Consider the following 19,779-nt stretch of genomic DNA (forward strand, 5'->3'; position numbering starts at 1 on the left):
ACTGGGGAGTTCAAGAAAGTGGCCTTTATTTTCCAATTTCTGTAGCAAAACCAGCCATAAGTGAACATGGATGCTCTTCAGTATTTTTCCAGTATTAAATGAAAAAAGACCTCTGCCCCAGCCCATGTTGCCTTTGTTGAATGAGTAGACTGAGAAGTATCACTCACCCATGATGTGGTTTGTCCCTTTTCCAGCCAGTGTGTTGGCAATAAAAGTCACCTTTCAGAGCTTTCATCCCTGTAATGCCTGTCTTCCTTTGTCCAGAAATAACCTTTGCTTCTAGGCAGTCCTCTGGAAGATTTGTAGAAAGTTAAAGTGGAAAGGGACTTGGAAGCTCATAGAATCCATGCCTCTTCTTTTAGCATCAAGGAATTAGAAGTCCTGAGAGATGAAGAATGTTGTCTTCCAACTCAAACCATTTCTGAAGCCATTTCCCTGTCACTGCATTGCCCACAACCCTTCCCCATTGGTATCCTCATCCTGCTAATGCTGTTTTTAATGACAGTCTGATTTTTCTCTGGCAGCAAACATTTTGCTTCACAGATTCCTACTTAAAGAAGAGAGGGTCTCCTCATTGTCACTGTACAGAGCAGGCTGGTCAGCTTTACACAGGTGTCAGATGAATCTTCACAGCCAGATTTGCATGTTGGCCTCAGGAGGGCTTCAAGGTCCAATATCTTGATGACGTAAAGAGCTTTTCCAGTTCGTTCATGCTCAGATAACAGTGCTAACTGCAACTGTTTCATCCCAAATCCCTATTTGAGGTCTTACATCTATTCCATTTTGCCAACAAGGGTTATGCTGTTAACCCTCTGCACTGGATTTAGAGCTGACTGAGGCACTGCCTAGAAGGGTGAGAGAGACTAGAGCAATGAACCATCGCTGATTCTAGCACAGAATACTTTCCCTGATACAGCAGGAGTTGGCATGCCCTTAGAAAACAGGTGTTAACTTTGAAATCATTACACATCTCCCTGCCCAGCTTTAAGTGGAGCCCTGACAGCTAGCTTTAAAACACATTGATGGGCCGGGCACAGTGGCTCACGCCTATAATCCCACCATTTTGGGAGGCCGAGGCGGGTGGATCACCTGAGGTCGGGAGTTCAAGACCAGTCTGACCAACATGGAGAAACTCCATCTCTACTAAAAATACAAAATTAGCCAGGCATGGTGGCACATGCCTGTAATCCCAGCTACTCGGGAGGCTGAGGCTGGAGAATTGCTTGAACCCAGGAGGTGGAAGTTGCAGTGAGCCAAGATGGCACCATTGTACTCCAGCCTGGGCAAGAAGAGCGAAACTCTGTCTCAAAAAAATAAAAAAAATGCATTGATGGTCAGGCGTGGTGGCTCATGCCTGTAATCCCAGCACTTTGGGAGGCTGAGGCGGGCAGATCACCTGAGGTCAGAAGTTCGAGACCAGCCTGGCCAACATGGTGAAACCCCGCCTCAACTAAAAATACAAAAACTACCCAGGCGTGGTGATAGGCATCTGTAATCCCAGCTACTCAGAAGGCTGACACAGGAGAATCACGAACCCAGGAGGCAGAGGTTGCAGTGAGCTGAGATCGCGCCATTGCACTCCAGCCAAACTCCGCCTCAAAAATAAAAAATAAATGCATTGAACTATTCCTGTGTAACAAATTATAAAGGGAAGCTGTAAAGGTTATTCTTACCCAAACGGATTGCCCTTCTTGACAACAGCAGCCTGTGGTTATGTCAGAGATGCAAACTGCTGAAGGCTACAGAGGGAAGCTGGTACTGGCTGCCGTTGAGGCTAAACACTGGGTGGGTTTTTGAAAGAGCTAATGTATTCCAGAAGTTAACTTCCTTTGCCAGCCAGAGAGAGGAAGCTAAGAGTCCATCTTCCTTTCTCCGCAGCCCTACGAACTATTTTGGACTGGGGCTGGAACTAGCCTTCATCCCTACTGCCAGATGGGCTGAGCGTGAGGCTGGAAACGTGAACAGCTGGCACAGCAGAAGCTGGAGTAATATTCATTACCACAAAGCTGGGCCTGCAGGATCAAATCACAGTTGGCCAGCTCTGGCTGGTCGATGCACTCCCTGCCAGAGTCCCTGGGCTGGGCCGTGAGTGCTGCAGAACAACAGGGGAGAGAGAAGGTGGTGAGGAAGCTCTGTGTATGCTGAAAATTCTCACCTGCCATTTCATTTCCTTCAAAGGAACACAGCATTATAACTGCCAGATTGAAAACAAAGTGCACTTACCCTGTAACCTTTTAACCATACGTACAAACTCTATGAGGGATGGTGGTTTCTACCTGTTTGTTGGCGTCACTTCAACATGCAGTGGTCCTCCCATTATTTGTGGCCTCAGCCCAGTGAATAGCTCTTCCCAGACTCCCAAATATTTATTGACTGGATGATTAAACATCTCTTGAAGTTAACTCCTTACGTTTGAGACCTGAATTACTAAACTGCTCTCACCTCTGGATTGGGAGAGCAGGTAGGATCAGCCCCAAGTAAAATTCTGAGTTAGCAAGAGCTCTGTTATCTTTTCCCTTTCTCTGCTGGGTTCCTCCAACCATCAAAATTTTGTCCCTTCAATATCACCAGCTTATCTTAGTCACCTGGGTCCTCATCCTTCCAGTTTTTCACTTTCCCCAGAGGAAGCAATGCATATTAGACAAGGTAATAGGAAAACAGTCCTGTTAACGGTGGCTCTAATACTAACTATACTGAAGAACAAAGCCCTTGTTTTCTCTCCCTCTGAATTTACTAGGAACGTCTGTATCTCATAACTCCCTATTAAGAGTTTCATTCAGCTGGGTGTGGTGGCTCATGCCTGTAATCCCAGCACTTTGGGAGGCCGAGACAGGTCGATCACGAGGTCAGGAGTTCAAGACCAGCCTGGCCAAGATGCTGAAACCCTGTCTCTACTAAAAATGCAAAAATTAGCCAGGCATGGTGGCGTGCCCCTGTAGTCCCAACTACTCGGGAGGCTGAGGCAGAAGAATCGCTTGAACCCAGGAGGCAGAGGTTGCAGTGAGCTGCGACCGCACCACTGCACTCCAGCCTGGGTGACAGAGCAAGATTCTGTCTCAAAAAAAAAAAAAGTTTCATTCTATTGCTTCATCTCTCTCCTGGAAGGGGTTCTTAAGACTCAGCTGACTTAGACCAGAGCGGTACCTTCCCTGAAGTCAGACCTCAGGCAGCCAGAGAAAGCTTATCTTTCTCCTCTCTCCCCTTGTTTACTCACAAAATACCACTAAAAGACTGTTCGCTAGCAGCGAACAACCTTACAAAGGTTTGGTATATTGGTATAACCAGACTATTACCTACCTAAATTTACATAGATAACAAAGCCATTAATGCATATTGTTTCTAAAAGTCTGTAACTTTGGTATCAACTCTGTCTGAGCTGGTACAGCCCAAGACTTATCATAGTGGGAACTCGGCATAGTGATTAAGCACACCAGCTCTGGACCCAGACTGCCTGGGCTCAATCCGGGCTCTGCCACTTGCCAGCTGGGTAACTCTGGGCAAGTTGCTTAAGCCCTTTATGCACATTTCTTCATCTGTGAAATGGGACTAATAACAGCAACCTACTTCACAGCGATGTTGAGAAGTCCTCCCAGTAGAGCTATGTCCCTTAAACTCAGCCTGACTACCCCAAGGCCTCCTACCCTGGTGCTAACACTGAAATTCAATGTGCCACCCAACCATGAGTAGGGCAGGGTTAGGCAGCCTCACGCCGTGTGACCCAACAAAAAATGAACAGGTGAGAGCAGCCAGCAGAGGACCAGAGGAGAGTGGCCAGACTGAGGTCATGTCTGTCCCATCTGGAACACACGTCTCAGGCCATTTCAGCGTGGTGACCAGGTATCAGGCAAGTTTCTCATTATAGTTTGGTTTTCCATATAATCCCATCTGGAGCTAACAGCAAACATAATGTCTAGGTCCTCTTGACAGTTCTCTCACTGTGAATCTGCATTTTGCTTTATCTCAGAGCCTTGATTTGGTTATTATGTAGACAAGGTCAATTTTCTGGACATGATACAGGTGAAAAGTAGTCCCTGGAGTGTGGTGCTTTCGCCAATGTCACTTCATCATTGTGCAGGCAGGCCCTCAGTCACCAAGTATCTGAGTGTTGCGGCTTTTGTAGCTCGGCGAGCAGGAGGGAATGGAGGGAAGAACGAACTTAACGCTCCCGTTCACCGAGCTGCGAGCAGCGGGAACATTTGTGCCTGTAACACCCCCTTGGGGCTCCGCGGTTGCTGGCATCTCCGAGCTTTCAGGCGCCACCATGTTCCCCTTGTCTATACGTCAGCACCCACCGCGGAAGCCCCCTGTGCCGTGGGCTGAGCGCGGGGCCGCCACCGGTGCGGGCACGGGATCCGGGCCAATCCGGCGCCAATCCGGCGCCGGTAGCGCCAGCGGAGCGCAGCCTGCCGGGCCGAGTGGGCGGAGCGAGACGGTGGGCCGAGCGAGGCCCCGGACAGAGGTCAAGGCGGCGGGGCTGGCGAAGCAGCAGGAAGGAACCCTGTAACCCTCCCTCCCGCTTGCCGAGCAACAGGTGAGAAAAAAGCCGCTGGGCACCATTTCCTGCCACAACATGAGCACCTAGTGATGCCAAGCACTGAGCTGGGCCCTGGGGAGGCTATCTCTAAAGAGATCATAGACAGGAAGCCAACAATTCAGTCCCACTCACAAAGCAACATTTCAGCCACAGACCTTCAATTTCTAGTACTGGCCAGTCTCCACCCTCAGCCTGGCAGCTAGGAGGCAGCCAGGCCTGCCCCTCTGAGTGTAACCGTGCTCCTGGCGTGGCGCTGCAGCCCTGATTGTCAGGAATGCCCAGAAGACCAGGCAGGAAGGGCTCTGGCACCTCCGAGCCTGGCATACTCTCCCAAGGTCTGTATCAGGCCTGTGAGAATTGGCAACTTGGCCCGAGGTACCACTCTGTCTTCAGTCCCTCAGTGAACAAGAACCAAGGACACAAGGAAGCACAGGCTGGGGGGCGAGCAAAGCCCTTTCCCCCTTTCCCTCCTGCTTATTTGAACATATCTCTTGTAAGTGTGAACTCTGAACCACAATCTGTTTCATCAGTTCTGATATGCACTTATTTTCACATCTCTCAAGTTGGTCTGCATCCTAATTGATGGTATCAGAATGGTGTCGTTTCATTGGCAGCATTTTTTTCTTGGTACAAAAATAATGCATCTTACAGGCAATTTGGATTTGTTGAAGTATGACAGAGTAGTACCTAGAGGAGGTAAGGCTACGATGTCAAATATCAAATGATGCAAGTAAGGTTCCACATAGGTACAAGTATAGTAATTTCGTGGGGGAAAAAAAAAACATGGGGAGTCAAAAGACATGGGCTGTAGTCCCAGGTAGGCCACATTTGCTGTGTGACCGGTGGAAACCCCACTTATGCTCTCTGCATACCTGTCTCATTTGTAAAATGGTGATGATAATCCCTGCCCTTTCCTTTCTGGGTTATATGGTCAAATGGCCATAAAGGCACTTTTCAGTCATAGAACCACCTTTTTGCCACCCTGATTACAGTGGACAGATTTTAGTGGTCTGCCTTAAGTTTTATAATGAAATTCCAGTCAGTCATATGTCTCAAAATCGGTGAGTCTGAATGTCCTGCATGCATTAATGTCTATTAAGCTATCTCCAGGGGCCCAGCACAGCATCATTTCCTTCATCTCCACTACAGCCCTCTCAGGTGGTGGAGCAGCCCCACTGTAGAGAGGAGGAAAATGAGGCTCAGGAAGGTAAGCCCGTTGCCCCAAGTCACACTACCAGCAACTGGCAGGGTGAGCCAGGATTCAAACCAGAGTCCCTCAGACTGCAGAGCCAGCCCTCGAGAACCAGTAAATATACTGGGGAATGCCCTTCCCAACCCCGGATATAGACCTTTCCTACCTGGTGAGACCACCTTCACCTCGGTGCTGCGGCTGACTGCCTGACTCCCCTGGTAGGCGCTGCATGTGTAGGAGCCCTCATCCCTGGCCTGCAAGTTGTAAATGAGCAGCGTGCCATCTGGGGACTGGTGGACACGGTGGCCATCAGCCTGCACAGGTAGCCCATTCCTGGAGGAGAGAGGACACTGGAAGAGCCATCAAGGGCCTCTGGAGGCCTGGGAGACAGAGGGAAGAGGTAATCAAAGGCCATTCCAGGGCCAACCATTCCCACCCCTTGAGAGCAAACAGGTGGAGGACAGGGAGAAATCAAGAATGACCAAGGTTTCTAGGTTGGATGATGGTGGTGCCCCTCCAACCTTGGGAGATCCAAGGCTGGGGTGAATGGTGAGGTTATTTTCTGCTATTTCAAATTTGGGGTGCCTGTGAGATAGCAGGAGGCCTCAGATTTGAAGTCTGGAGCTCAAGAGTCCAGACCCAGATAGTGTGTCAGCATCGTACTGACGCAGCAAAGTGCATGTCTATGAGGTGGTCCAGGTCACACAGGGAGAAACCAAGGACAGGCCCTCAGGCACACCAGAAGACAGTGGTTCCTGGAGCTGAGGGAAGGGAGAATTTCAAGAAGGAGCATACGGCAAGCAGAACAACACTACAGGTCACGTAAAGACTGCAAGGTGTCCAGTGGAGTTAGGGAGAGAGGCAGTGACCTTGGCCAGGACAGTGTCCTGGAGCAGGGGCTGATGTGCGGCCCCACTGCAGGCCCTGAGGAGTGAGTAGGGAGATGAACAGACAGAGGCAACCAACATGGACAGCTGTAAAGGGGACACCGTGTCAGCGCAGGGTCTGCAGGGACATAGAGGCTCAATGGAAGGTGGTTGTGAAGAGGGGAGTTCTATGCATGTTTACTGCTGGAAAGATCCAGGAGAGGCCAACATGGAGAAGCAGGCCTGACAGGGTGATCGGGCATGGCTGGACTGAGCACACCAGTGGGGAAACCTCTAGCAGCTCCCACTGCCTTCCCTGGGCTCAAGGCCACAGAAGACACAGATGCCCTCCGCAATCCCATCACCTCCCCCGGCCAGTGCACAGGCTGGTTCCCATCCTGGTGTCCTCTCTCAAATGCCCACCTTTGGCACTTGCTGCTTCCTCTACCAAGAACATCCTTTGCCATTCTTAGCTATTAAGGTGCAGCCAAAGTCATTTCCCGGCCCCCCTTCCTTGACACTCCTCTGTGCACAGACAGCACTTGCAACAAAACACATGTGGAGCTCCTGGGACGCTGGGCCATCTGCCCAGGAGTACTCTGGGGCTCAGGTGACCCCAGGATCCCCAGAACCTAGCCTAGTCCCGACACATTACAGGGAAAGAGGAGGCAAAAAATGTCTACTAAATGAATGGACAAATATAAAACCAATTGATCTGGGGTAAAAGACCACTGAAGTCCACAAAGCTGAGTGTAGTCCAATGGCTCACAGCTCCAGGAGAGATTGTGCCACCAGGGGACATTTGGCAGTGGGTCTGGAGACATTCTTTATTGTCATGACTTTAGGGAGGGTGCCCATGGCATCTAGTGGGTAGATGCCCTGGATGCTGCTAAACATCCTGCAAAGCACAGGACAGCCCTTAGCAACCAAAACTTACCAGCTCCAAACTGTCAGTGGTGCTGAGGTTAGGAAACCTTAGTGTAGCCCAACCAGCAGCCAGCCAGTGGCCCTACAGAGCTTCGCTCTGTAGGGATGAGGGTGCTGCAGCCCTCTCCCCTAGCACCAGGCCTGGAAGCCGGAATGGAAGCAGTGGTGACAGTGACATCCCTGGCAGAAAGGTGGACACCCACACCTGAGGTCGTGTAGGTCGGGGTGGGAACGGCTTGGAATAGAGACCTTACCTGGACCACCTGATGTTCACACTTTCTCCTGCTACCACACACAACAGCCTGGCGGTGTCACCTTCTGGCACTGTCACAGTAGGGGGCAGTCCTGAGATTGTCAGCTCCCCTGGGCACAAGGACAAATCATTGTCAGCCACTATGAAAATCCTGCCCTACCCATGCCACCTGAGCTCAAAGGCCACTCAGGACTGCCACTTTACCCAGAACTCTGAGCTGGACCCATCGCTGGTCTCGGTCCTGCCCGTTGAAAGCGACACAGGTGTAGAAGCCGCCATCTTCTACAGCCACTCGGCTGATGACCAGGGAGCCATCAGACTGCAGCTGGTGTCTGGGGACCAAGTACAGCCAGTTGGCTCCAGCCCAAGGAGCCTCCCCTCTCCTCCAGCTCCATCCCTCGAGCATGGGGTCAAGGAGGGAACACAAGGTCTTCCAGGTCCCTGGTGAGAGGCTAAGCATCCCCTAGTGTTCGGTGGGGTCTGACGGAAGGACCATTTGGCCTCAGACTTTACACCTGCAGCTGCTGACGCTTTCAGTGGTGCAATCTCGGCTCACTGCAACCTTTGCCACCCGGGTTCAAGCAATTCTCCCTCAATCTCCCGAGTAGCTGGGATTACAGGCATGTGCCACCACGCCTGGCTATTTTTGTATTTTTAGTAGTGATGGGGTTTCAGCATCTTGGCCAGGCTGGTCTTGAACTCCTGACCTCGTGATCCACCCGTCTCGGCCTCCCAAAGTGCTGGGATTACAGGCGTTAGTCACTGCTCCTGGCCAAAAATGTCTGGCTTTTAAGCTTAACCATATAAACCACTTCAAGTTTTCTGATACAAAATTTCAGTTTGGGTTTCTAGTTTTTGCTATACTCATTTAGTGGGCTCAAATACTGGTTCTTCTGCTTATAAGCTATGTGATGTTAAGCTTCTGTGTGTAAAATGGGGGAAAAACAGCACCTGCTCAATATGGCTTTTTTTGCAGGTCACGTGATAGAGAACAAGCCTCATACTCAGTGCCTGCTCCGTAAAGGGTAGTGATTATGGTTATAGCTGGGAATGTGTTCTGACTCCATTTTCTCCTTCTGTCATCACCTCTGTTAGCTGGCCTCTTATTTCTGTCCACTAACCACATTCTGGAAAGGCCCAGAGACTCAAATGTTAGCCAACCCAAGAAGCCCTTTGCCCAGCTGCTCCATCTCTCAAGAGGCCCTGGAGTCCGGCTCAGGACTGGCCATGACAATGCCTTAGCCGCTTCCTTCTCTGGTGGCCTCCACAGGATAAGGTGGGGCTGGAGGCAGAATAGGAGGAAGGGGAGAGGAGTCAAATAAACCTGGGAGAAGAGACAGGCTGCCCATCTCTCTGCCACTCAATGGCTGGGGGCGGGAAGCCTTCGGCACGGCAGGTCATCCGAATCCGCTGGCCTGGACTGGCGTCCACCACCCAGGGCTGGTTCTGGTCCAAACGCAGCCTGCTAAACAAGCAGCCCACAGCATGAGGGGCCCTTGCCGCTGCCCCCACCCACTTCCATGGGCACCTCTGCACAAGCCTGGTGGCCCCTTCTCCCTCTCGAGCCAGATTCAGTTTCCTAAAATCTCCTGCCTTGTTCTGGTTAGGAAACTGTCAATAACTACCTGGGGTGAAGTCTAAAGCTGCCTCCCCACCACCACCACTCCCTGCCTGTCCACCATAGCTGGCCAGACACACCCACCAGCCAGGATCCCCATCTGTCACCCCCCACCCTGCACATTTGCCACTAGGTCTTTGAGTTGGGCACCCCCTCCGGTCCTCCACACCCCCTCTGTAAACTGAACCATTCCTTAAGGCCAGCCCAAGACGCTCCCCAAAGAAGCCGGCTCAGGCCCTCTAGCTCTGTGTGCCCTTCCCTTCCTCAGTTCCTGAGTCCTGAGCCTGTGGAACTGCACCATTCCCAGAAGCTTCCTCCTCAAGAGGCCCAGCTCTGGGAGCCCTGTTTCTCTAGGCCTGGCCTCCCAGAGCCCTGAACAGGGGCTGGCAAGGCCTGGTCACAGCAGACCTTCCCCTCCTTACCTACTGACACCCACGGCTCTGGCCCTGGCATGGGGGAGGGCAAGATGGCATTGCTGAGTTCTTACCTGTTTGCAGGTTGTGGGTGTGAAGAGGGGATGGCCCCCAGGGGCCCAGCAGCCTCCACTTGGCCAAAGTCCTGAGCTGGGTCCCTGGGCTGAAGGAAGCGGCTCAGCTCAGCCTCAGACAGCACGGCCATGTCACCCCCTGTCATGAGGCCAAGAGAAACAAGGTGTGAGCTGTGGGGAAAAGGGAGTGGAAGGAAGGGTGGGCCATGAGACCAGCAGGGACTTATGGATAAATGAGGGCCACAGGGTGGTCCCTGCCAGCAGGAGAAATTGACTCAGAGAGACACCCTAGGCCCCTCTAGCATGAGGCAGCCCTCGGTCAGGCTCCCCATCCTGGCCTTCCCATTCGGGCCCCTGAGAATGCACTTGTGGATGGGGTGGGGACAGAGACCTATGATGCGAAGCTGGATCTTCTGGGAGTCGAGGCCTGGCCGGGTGCTGCCACAGCTGTAGGTGCCCGCGTCCTCTGCCTGCAGGGGGTGGATGATCAGGGAGCCATCGGACTGCAGCCTGTGCCTGAGTGGGGTGGTGTGGGGGGACATGAGCTCTGGGCTCCCAAGGGCAACAGTGAGTCTTCCCTCAGCCTTGGTGCTCGTGCCAGAGGGGAACAGAGTCCACAGAGCACCCTCCCACCCAAGCGAGGCTGGGGAAATGCTTCAGAGGAGGCTGTCACACACACCTGTCAGAGGAGGTGGAGGGAGCTGTCACACACACCTGTCAGAGGAGGTGGAGGGAGCTGTCACACACACCTGTCAGAGGAGGTGGAGGGAGCTGTCACGTGAACCTGTCAGAGGAGGTCAGGAGGCCATCACACACACCTGTCAAAGGAGGAGGGGGGCTGTCACACCTATCAGAGGAGGTGGGGGAGCTGTCACACACACCCGTCAGGGAAGGTGGGGGGCTGTCACACTTGTCAGAGGAGGTGAGGGGACTCTCACCCACCTGTCAGAGGAGATGGGCTGGCCATCTTTCTGCCAGGCAGCCTGGGATTCCGGGGTAGTGTCGTCTGAGCAGGAGAGCCGCACCAACTGCCCCAGGGCTGCTTGCACCAACGAGGGCTCCACACCTGCCAAGCTAATCCTGGAGAGGTGGGAAGTAAGATCTGCTGACTGGCACGAGTGCCAGGACCAGAACCACCCTAAGCAGTGTATTCCATGACAGATAGCTTGGGGCCCATCCTGTCACAGGCACTTTTGGGGCTAGAGGGTCCCTATGGGAAGCAGAGCCCCAGAAGCCCATGGATTCAGGAATCCACCCTCCCCAACCTGCCCCCAGCTCCCCCAGGCGTCGCTGCCTCAATCTGTTCTTATAGCAGCAACAAGGTAGGTGCAAAGCCCCGGGGGGCGGGGAGAGGTCAGGAGGGACGGCACACACCAGGTTCATGTGGGGGCTAAACTACACGCTCAACCCATGTGGAACACAGTGTTTTTAATTTTGTTTTTAACCTTCCCAAATCCCTCATTAATATGACCCAGTCCCAAGAGTCATCTTGACCAGAACCCACACCTGTGAGGTATACAGGGCAGGAGGTAATGCCACCATTTTACAGGTCAAGAAACTGAGGCTTGGAGAAGTTGGGTGACTTGCCGAAGGTCATGAAGCCAATAAGCTTTTCCAGCCAGACAGGCCCTGGGTTATACTGGCGAGATCTGATGGAGAACCCTGGAGCCACCATCTGTACAGATGTCTATTAGACATCAGAGTAGCCTCAAGTCTCTGAAGCCCCAGCTTCTGCATCTGTAGAATGACGGCAACAAGGCCCACCAAGCAGGGCTCTCGGGAGAAACAGAAGTTAGGGATGGGGAGGGAGGGCCGGCTGACTTCAGGGGTTTAGCTCCAACTGGCATGCTCCTGGCCTGGGCGTCCTAACCCCCCGACCTGGGGAAGGTGGGCCTCACCTGTAGGAGGAGCTGTGGAAGGGTGGCGCTGGTGATCCAGCATCTCCGCCCAGTCCAGGGGCCCTGGACCCAAGCTCCTGCCCCCATGGCCATTCTCCAAAGGCTTGGGTGTGGGGGGCCTCCCCTGGCCCAGGCTGTTGGTCTTGCCACCAGAGACCACCAGAAGACCAGGGCTTTCTCTGCACCGCGGCCCCTGTCCTGTGCTGGCTGGGTTCCTGCTCGCCTGCAGGACTGCTGCCGCCACCATCCGTGTGGGTGCTCCTTCCAGAAGCCCCAGGCCGGGGACGACGGGGCCCGTGGAGAGATCCCTGGCAGCTGCTCATGCACCCTTGCTCTGAGGCAAAGTTATTGGCATTGCCATGGCAGCCGCCATACCAGAAGCGGTTACATTGGCCCACAGAGGCAACGAAGTACCAGCGGGCAGCCCAGTCTGTGCAAGAGCCATGGGCACTGGGCAGCAGGCACTGCACGGGGTAGGCTGTGGGGCACAGATGTGATATATGTCACTGAGGTGCCCAGTACTAAGGCTGCACCCTTCATCCTCTCTCAGCCTCCGATTCAGGAAGCAGGCCCTTCCCGATTTATAAAGCATGTCTACACCCCTGTCTGGGGGCCTGACCTGGCCCTGGGATCCAGGACACTTCCACCAGAGTCTGTCCACTGTGCAGACCTGCCCCCGGCTGGTACCACAGCAGCCTTCACCCACAGAGCTAGAGCCTCTGGGAGGTCAGGGCCAGGGCTCCCTGGGCCGGCTCCCTTGGACCTTTGGCCCTCCTTGCCACCAGACCACCTGGAGTCACACGCAAAGTGGGCCCAGAGGGTGACCTGCCTGCTTAGCTTGTGATAGGGACACAGAACTGAGCCACCCAGGGCGTGTGAAGATGCCCAGCAAGGGCCTGCCCTTGTCCCCAGGATGCTGCACCGACTGGCCACTGAGCCCACCTCCAGCACCCAGCCTGCCATTCCAGCAGCCCTCGCCAGCATGACCTGACCCATCTCTCCACATTTAGACATGACCATGGGTGCCTCCTGCAAGCCCTGACCACAGCCCTAGCCTGGCTTTTGAGGTCCTCATGATGGTTCCCACCAGCTCTACTCATTCATCCAGGGCTGCAACCTCAAAGACCTGCCTGCCCCCTACCCTCCCCTCCAGCACTCAGCTCCTGCTACTCCACCCACATTCCAGGCAGGGTCAGGGCACCCCTGCCCATCCCAGCACTAACTGCCCTGCACCGGCTCTGCCTCAGAAGGGGCTGACTCCCAAGCATGAGACTGGCCTCCCAGCCCCTTGTGATCCCCACCTCCCACCCTCCCCAGTTCCCAGAAGCAGCCAGAAGGCCGCAGGTTCAAACTGCTGGATGCGAGAACACCCTGGCACTGCTCTCTGGCCTGGCACCTAGCAGGCACTCAGTCAATCAACATTTCTGGAAGGAATGAATGAATAACTGAGCTGGTAGGAAGGTCTTTGGTCCCGGGTAGGGGCTGGAGGCGTGGTGGGAGCAGAGTCTACCCATCAAGAAGGAGAGGGGGTGTCCACTCACCATGGCTGGGCTGGCCCACACAGCCTTCCCCAAGAGGACCAGCTGCAGTGGCCATGTTGTCATAGCAACAGCCAAACTGGGAGCCCCGGCACTCACTGGGCTCATTCTGCTGGGCCTGGGGCTGGTGGGTGTTGTGGACCTGGGGAGGAAACCCATGACTGGGAAGTGGGCAGTGGATCTGGCCACTGTTGGGGACTCTGGGCTGCCACGGGGAGGATGGCAGGAAGGAGGGGCCAGAACCCCAGCCCAGGGGAGACCAGAGGCCAGGAGAATGTTGGATGAAACCCCTTATCCACCCCAGGCCCATCTTTGAATCCAGGTACCCTCCAGAGAATGACCCAGGTCAGCAGGTTTGCAGGGACCTCCTTTCTCCGAGGCCAAAGTGGCAAAGATCCTGGGTCACAGTGACACTGAGCAGGCTCAGGGGCTGGCCTCCTGCTCCCCTCCCACAGGCCAGACACTTACTGTAGAAGCCACTGCCCTTGACCTGGGCCTGCTCCCAGTGCTGTCACCGCTGAACGACTTTGTGCAGCCAGCGTGATGGGGCCCCTCAGCGACAGATACCCTGTCAGGGCAGCACCCGTACCTAGGCAGACATCACACAGCCCCTCACTGACCAGCCTGCCCCCACGCTCCCTGCATCCCAGGACCCAGGCTCTGAGGCTCCCCATGGTGGGGGCTGACAGGGTGGGGACCCGGGTGAGAGAGGACGTGTCCCCGTGTGTTTTGTGTGCCGCAATCTCTGCCTACATCCACTGACTCTTAGCAGCTACCAGGGAGGGCAGCCGTAACACAATAAGCGGTGGCTGTGCCCCTCATAACTGGCAGAGCCTCAACTGCACAGCCCACAAAACCAAGAAGGGGGATGTTCACCCGAGCCTGACCAAATGTCAGTTCACAGCGGGGGTTACAAAACAGAAGCAGATGGGAGACCTGGCAGAAGAGGGGGTTCAAAGGAACCCACCATTTATTCCACACCTGCCCACCAGGTGCCAGGAGGCCAGGTGAAAGGAGGGAGGGTGCCCGGGGCCCTCTCTGTGCCAGGCCTGCTGTGATGCACTTCACTATCACAGGAACCCCATCATGATTGTCATCATTCCCAGTTCTCAGAAGAGGAACCCAAGATCAGAGAGGTTAAGTCACGTGGCCCAAGTCACCCAGCACATAGCCGGTGAGTGTCTGAGCTGGAAACTGCCCCCAGGCTACTGGCCACAAAGTCTGGGCCCAGAAGCACCCGGTCTCTGAGACAGCACACTGGGGACGCGTTCAGGGCAGGCCATGGAAGGAGGAGGGGCAGAAGGAGGGCACGTGGCAGGAGTGGGATGACTCGGACCCAATCCATAAGGCGGGAGTGGCCGGGACCCTTAGGAAGATTGTGAGGAGCTGGTTGGCCCTCGTCCAGCCTTTACCGTGGGTTCCCTGAGCCTGGCTAGATCTGAGAGCTAGAATCGCACCCAGAGCCTTCTCAGAGTCTCAGGCTGTGTTTCCATAGGCTGACACTCAGCAGCAAGGTGGGGGTTTGTGTCCCCATTCAGCACATCAAGAAGCTCAGCCACAGGAAGCCAAGTCCCCAAGATCTCATGCTCAGGGCAGCCCAGGGAGGAAAGCTTGGGCGTCCAATTCCTGAGCTCTGCACACCCACCCCAGCCCTCTTCTGATCAGAGATGTTGGCCCACCCAAGGGGCCCCACCTTCCCTCTTTGACGGGAGAGGAGGAAGACCTGTCTCCAGCACCCACCTGCTCTGCTGACAGGGGGCCCCAGGGCAGCCTTGCCACTGAGGCCCGAGAGACGCCGTGTGGCCATCGGGGCAGCACCCATGAGGACTGTGTCTGCAGTCATGGGGCCCTGAGCCTGACTGCAGGGGTTGCTGGTATGGGGGCTGCTGCAGAGAGGGAGCGGGTCCCAGGGCTGACAGGTGGGTGCCTTGGTCGCCCCTGGGGTCAACTCGTTCTTCCCTGTGGTCACGCCTGGCTGAGGGGTGTTCCTGGGCTGCCCACCACTGGCCTCTGGAATCTAGAAACAAGAGGAAGCAAAAGACACACAGTGCGTCCACCTGGCTCCTCCTCCCCTCCACACCTGTCCACGTTGGACCCACCTTCCTCCGTTCCCCGGACCATTCTCCCCTCCGCCATGGCTGCACCCAGCTGTGACCTCCACACTCCCATGTACCATCCACTCAGACACAAAGACTACAGGGCTCTGAGTGGGGGATGGGACGAAGCTCTCACCTGAGTCAGGGGACTCCTGAGGGCCCAACGGCATCCAGGGGTTGCTGGCGGGGGTGTGCACATCCTGCATGCTAGGGACCTCTGCAGGGAGCCAGGAGGTCCATGTGGGATGGAAAGGGAGGAAGAGAGGATGGGCCTGAGCTGTGGCCAGCCCTGCCCAGCACTGGCTTCTACCCCACTGCCCAGGCAGGGCCTGGGAACCTGAGACAGCCCAAGGGAAAAGGAGCACGACCCAGGATTTCAAAAAATGCCCAGCCACTCTTCAAAGGTCTCTAGTGACACAGAAAATGCTCATCTTTTTTGAGACAGGGTCTCTGTCGCCCAGGCTGAGATGCAGTAGTGTGATCATGGCTAACTGAAGCCTCAACCTCCTGGGTTCAAGTGATCTTCCCACTTCAGCCCCCTGAGTAGCTGGGACTACTTTTGTTTTTTGTTTGTTTTTTTTTTTGTAGAGATAGGGTCTTTCTATATTGCCCAGGCTTGTCTCAAACTCCTGGGCTCAAGTGATCCTCCTGACTCAGCCTCCCAAAATGCTGGGATTACAGGTGTGAGCCACTGCACCTAGCATGAAAAATGCTAATCTTACATGTTCAGCAAAAAGTACCAGATTACGATATAAAATGTGCACGTGTTATGATCCCAGCCACATAAAACAAAAAACAGAACATACTTTTTAAAAAAATTGGATTGACGAAAGGCAAATAATCCAATTAAAAAGTGGGTAAAGAACTTATGCATTTCTCCAAAGATGATATGCAAATGGCCAACAAACACATAAAAAGATACTCAATGTCATTAGTCATCAGGGAAATGCAAATCAAAACCACAATGAGGTCCTGCTTCCCACCCACTAGGATGTCTACAATCAGAGATTGAAATAATGCACTAAATACCACCAACCTATACACTTTAAAAGGGTTAACTGAATGTTATTGTAAATTTCACCTCCATAAAAAAATTCCATTTTTAAAAAAATTGGATGAATAGACAAAGGGATAGAGACTAGATAATGAGCCAAGCATGGGCTCCCGCCCGCAATCCCAGCACTCTGGTAGGCCGAGGCGGGCGGATCACTTGAGGTCAGAAGTTCGAGACCAGCCTGGCCAACATGGTGAAACCCCATCTCTACTGAAAATACAAAAATTAGCTGGGCGCAGCAGCACGCACCTGTAATCCCAGCTACTCAGGAGGCTGAGGCAGGAGAATCGCTTGAGCCTGGGAGGCAGAGATTGCAGTGAGCCGAGATCGCGCCACTGCACTCCAACCTGGGCGACACAGCGAGACTAGGTCTCAAAAAAAAAAGAAGAAGAAGAAGAAGAAGAAAGAAACTAGATAATGAAAACACAAATATAGCCAAATACTAGTTGTGGGATTGAGATAGTGTGTACGTGGCTTCTCACTATGCATTTCTTTCAACTTTTTGGCATGTTTAAAGTTTTTATCACATTGTTCAACTTGTAAATTTACAAAAAAATCACTGTGCCATTAGAATGGGTGGTTTTTATGGTATATGGATTTATTTAAACAACATCCCTAAAATTTTCAAAAAGATTTTTCATCACAAAATCTTGTTGGAATATGCAAATGGATAAGTAGATAAAATTAGGACAATAAGAATTTTTTTTTAATGCTACATAAGAGAAACCCTATAAGACCTCCCCTGAAATCATGCCTATAGTGAAAGCTGCTCTGAGTGCTTGGGAGGCAGGGTGCCCTTCCCTTCTATTTGTGTGTTTCAAATTTTCCAAAATAAGCATATTACTATATAATGGAAGAAAGTTATAAAGAATAAAATAAGTAGGCCAGGCACAGTGGCTCACACCTGTAATCCCAGCACTTTGAGAAGCTAAGGCGAGAGGATTGCCTGAGCCCAGGAGATCAAGACCGGCCTGGACAACATAACAAGAGCCCATCTCAACAAAAAATCAAAAAATTAGCTGGGCATGGTGGGCTGCACCTGTGATCTCAGCTACACAGGAGGCTGATGTGGGAGGAGCCCTTGAGCCTAGAAGGTGGAGGCTGCAGTGAGCTATAATTGTACCATTGCACTGCAGCCTGGGCAACAGAGACCCTGTCTCAAAATAATAATAAAGTAAAATTAATATTCCATTCCCACATGGACTACATCTTGCCAATCCCTAGAAATATTTATTTTTTTTTAAATCTTTTTATTTTTGAGATAGAATCTTGCTCTGTCACCCAGGCTGGAGTACAGGGGCGCGATCTCAGCTCACTGCGAACTCCACCTCCCAGGTTCAAGTGATTCTCGAGCCTCAGCCTACTGAGTAGCTGGGATTCCAGGCACACACCACCACACCCAGCTAATTTTTGTATTTTTAGTAGAGAAGGGGTTTTGCCATGTTGGTCCTGAACTCCTGAGCTCAAGTGATCTGCCTGCCTCGGCCTCCCAAAGTGCTGGGATTACAGGTGTGAGCAGTTGCATCTAGCCCCCAAGAATATTTAAAACAATAATTTGGGGTTGGAAGACTCCAACAGATATGTGGTAAAATCTTTTTTTTTTTTTTTTTTTTTTTTAATTGAGACGGAGTCTCACTCTTGTTGCTCAGGCTGGAGTTCAATGGCATGATCTCAGCTCACTGCAACCTCGGCCTCCCAAGTTCAAGCAATTCTCCTGCCTCAGCCTCCCAAGTAGCTGGGATTACAGGCACCTGCCACAACGCCCAGCTAATTTTTTGTATTTTTAGTAGAGACGGCATTTCACGATGTTGGCCAGGCGGGTCTCAAACTCCTGGTTTCAAGCGATCCTCCCACCTCAGCCTCCCAAAGTGCTGGGATTACAGACTGGGATTAATCCTCCCCTGGCCCTTTTCTTCCTTTCTATGCAAGTCCTGCTAGCCCCTGGGACAGGCTTAAGATCACCTCTTTTAGAAGCCAACAAGGCCTTGGGGAACAGACTGACTCCATGGAGAGCTAGACCCCTGGGAGTCCAAGGCTCTCCTGCTGGTGAGCCCCAAGGACTAGGCCCCGGCTGAGGCACCAGGGGCCCTCTGGATGGTCAGTGAGGCCGAGCTCCCCCACAAGGCCTCACCACCACTCCTTCCACCCTCTGCTTAGCTAGCAAGCCACTCCACGTGGTCAGGCATTGTGCCGCATGACCCACCACGGTCTGGAAAGTCACTCTTTTTAACCCCACTATGCAGATGCGCAAACAGAATCAGAGAGGTGGGGCACTTGCCCAAGGCCACACAACTGGTCAGCAATGGAGTGGATCAGAACCCAAGCCTGCTGTTGACTCTGAGGCCACTGGTTCTTAGCCACACCTGTCACATGTCTCATAGAAATTCTGCCTTCCTTCATCTCAAGGTCCCTACAGCTCATAGAGTCCCCATCACGAGTGAGTCAAGGCCAAACATGCCTCCCTGCAGTATCATGAGGCCACCCCTCCACCCCCATCCCCAGCTCAGCCACAACCCACACCCTTCCTCAATGTGGCATCCTCACACCACGCAAACAGTAGCCTCAGTGCCCTTTCTCCAGCAGGCCCTCATGCCTGTGAGGCTCCTTTCACAGTGGGATGGGGATGAAGGGAAGAAGACACAGGTAGAAGTGGCATGTGGAGACACTCCTTCCTGGACTGCCTCCCTCCCTCAGCACACAGTCACTCACTCAGTCATTCAGCAAACATTCACTGAGTGCCTAACTGTGTCAGGTAAGTTCTATGGGGGTATAAAGAGGAATATGGAAGTTGGGGACCCGGTCCTCAAGAAGCTTATAGTGGGTAGGTCTAACAAGCCGTATACAACCACAGCAGCACAAGGAAACGAATCTAAGGGTCCCACAGAAATGACAGCATGCTATGGGGGCCAGAGGGGCGGGGGCATGCTACTGCTGAGCGGAGGAAAGCAGGGCTGCCTGGTGGGCTGCACACCAGGTGGGCCTTAGAGATGGCAAAGGGTTCAGCGGGGGGAGACATGGGAGAAGTGGGGTCCAGAGGGCTGACACAGTACAGGCAGAGGCCCCGAGGCAGGACAATGCTTGCTGGGTTTGTAGCGAATGGGAGAGAGGTTGGGCCGGGCTCCTCCCAACCCTCCTTGTCCTTACCCTGGGGGAGATGACAGGGCTGCGTGTTACAAGGCTCCACATCCACAGGCTTGGAGTGCTGCAGGCTCCCGCAATGGCTGGGCGGCCCAATGGCACAGATGACCTGTCGCCTCCGAGTGCCCGAGCTGCAGCTCTTGGAGCACTGAGGCCCACGGGTGGGAGAGAGAGAGAC

General features: G+C 53.4%; 1 protein-coding gene across 3 annotated transcripts in view; it reads right to left on the reverse strand.

The window, feature by feature from the left end:
- Window positions 1–9: 9 nt before the first annotated feature.
- The window catches only part of PAPLN (papilin, proteoglycan like sulfated glycoprotein), a 36,881-nt gene continuing 17,111 nt past the window's right edge, over window positions 10–19,779 (reverse strand). For 2 of the 3 annotated variants that reach the window (XM_055288885.1, XM_055288884.1), the window contains 14 exons: window positions 19,608–19,749; window positions 15,546–15,626; window positions 15,054–15,330; window positions 13,782–13,902; window positions 13,317–13,455; window positions 11,776–12,253; window positions 10,820–10,957; window positions 10,269–10,393; window positions 9,878–10,016; window positions 9,097–9,234; window positions 7,977–8,104; window positions 7,774–7,882; window positions 5,893–6,059; window positions 10–2,092 (listed from right to left, as the gene is read on the reverse strand). In XM_055288885.1, coding sequence (XP_055144860.1) covers window positions 1,923–2,092; window positions 5,893–6,059; window positions 7,774–7,882; window positions 7,977–8,104; window positions 9,097–9,234; window positions 9,878–10,016; window positions 10,269–10,393; window positions 10,820–10,957; window positions 11,776–12,253; window positions 13,317–13,455; window positions 13,782–13,902; window positions 15,054–15,330; window positions 15,546–15,626; window positions 19,608–19,749 — 2,352 coding nt within the window. In that variant the 3' untranslated portion in view covers window positions 10–1,922. Of the gene's footprint in view, window positions 2,093–5,892; window positions 6,060–7,773; window positions 7,883–7,976; window positions 8,105–9,096; window positions 9,238–9,877; window positions 10,017–10,268; window positions 10,394–10,819; window positions 10,958–11,775; window positions 12,254–13,316; window positions 13,456–13,781; window positions 13,903–15,053; window positions 15,331–15,545; window positions 15,627–19,607; window positions 19,750–19,779 lie in introns of all 3 variants that reach the window. The other variant, XM_063644176.1, reaches the window with a different exon arrangement.

The sequence above is a fragment of the Symphalangus syndactylus genome, chromosome 8, assembly GCF_028878055.3.
Source record: "Symphalangus syndactylus isolate Jambi chromosome 8, NHGRI_mSymSyn1-v2.1_pri, whole genome shotgun sequence".
NCBI lineage: Eukaryota > Metazoa > Chordata > Mammalia > Primates > Hylobatidae > Symphalangus > Symphalangus syndactylus.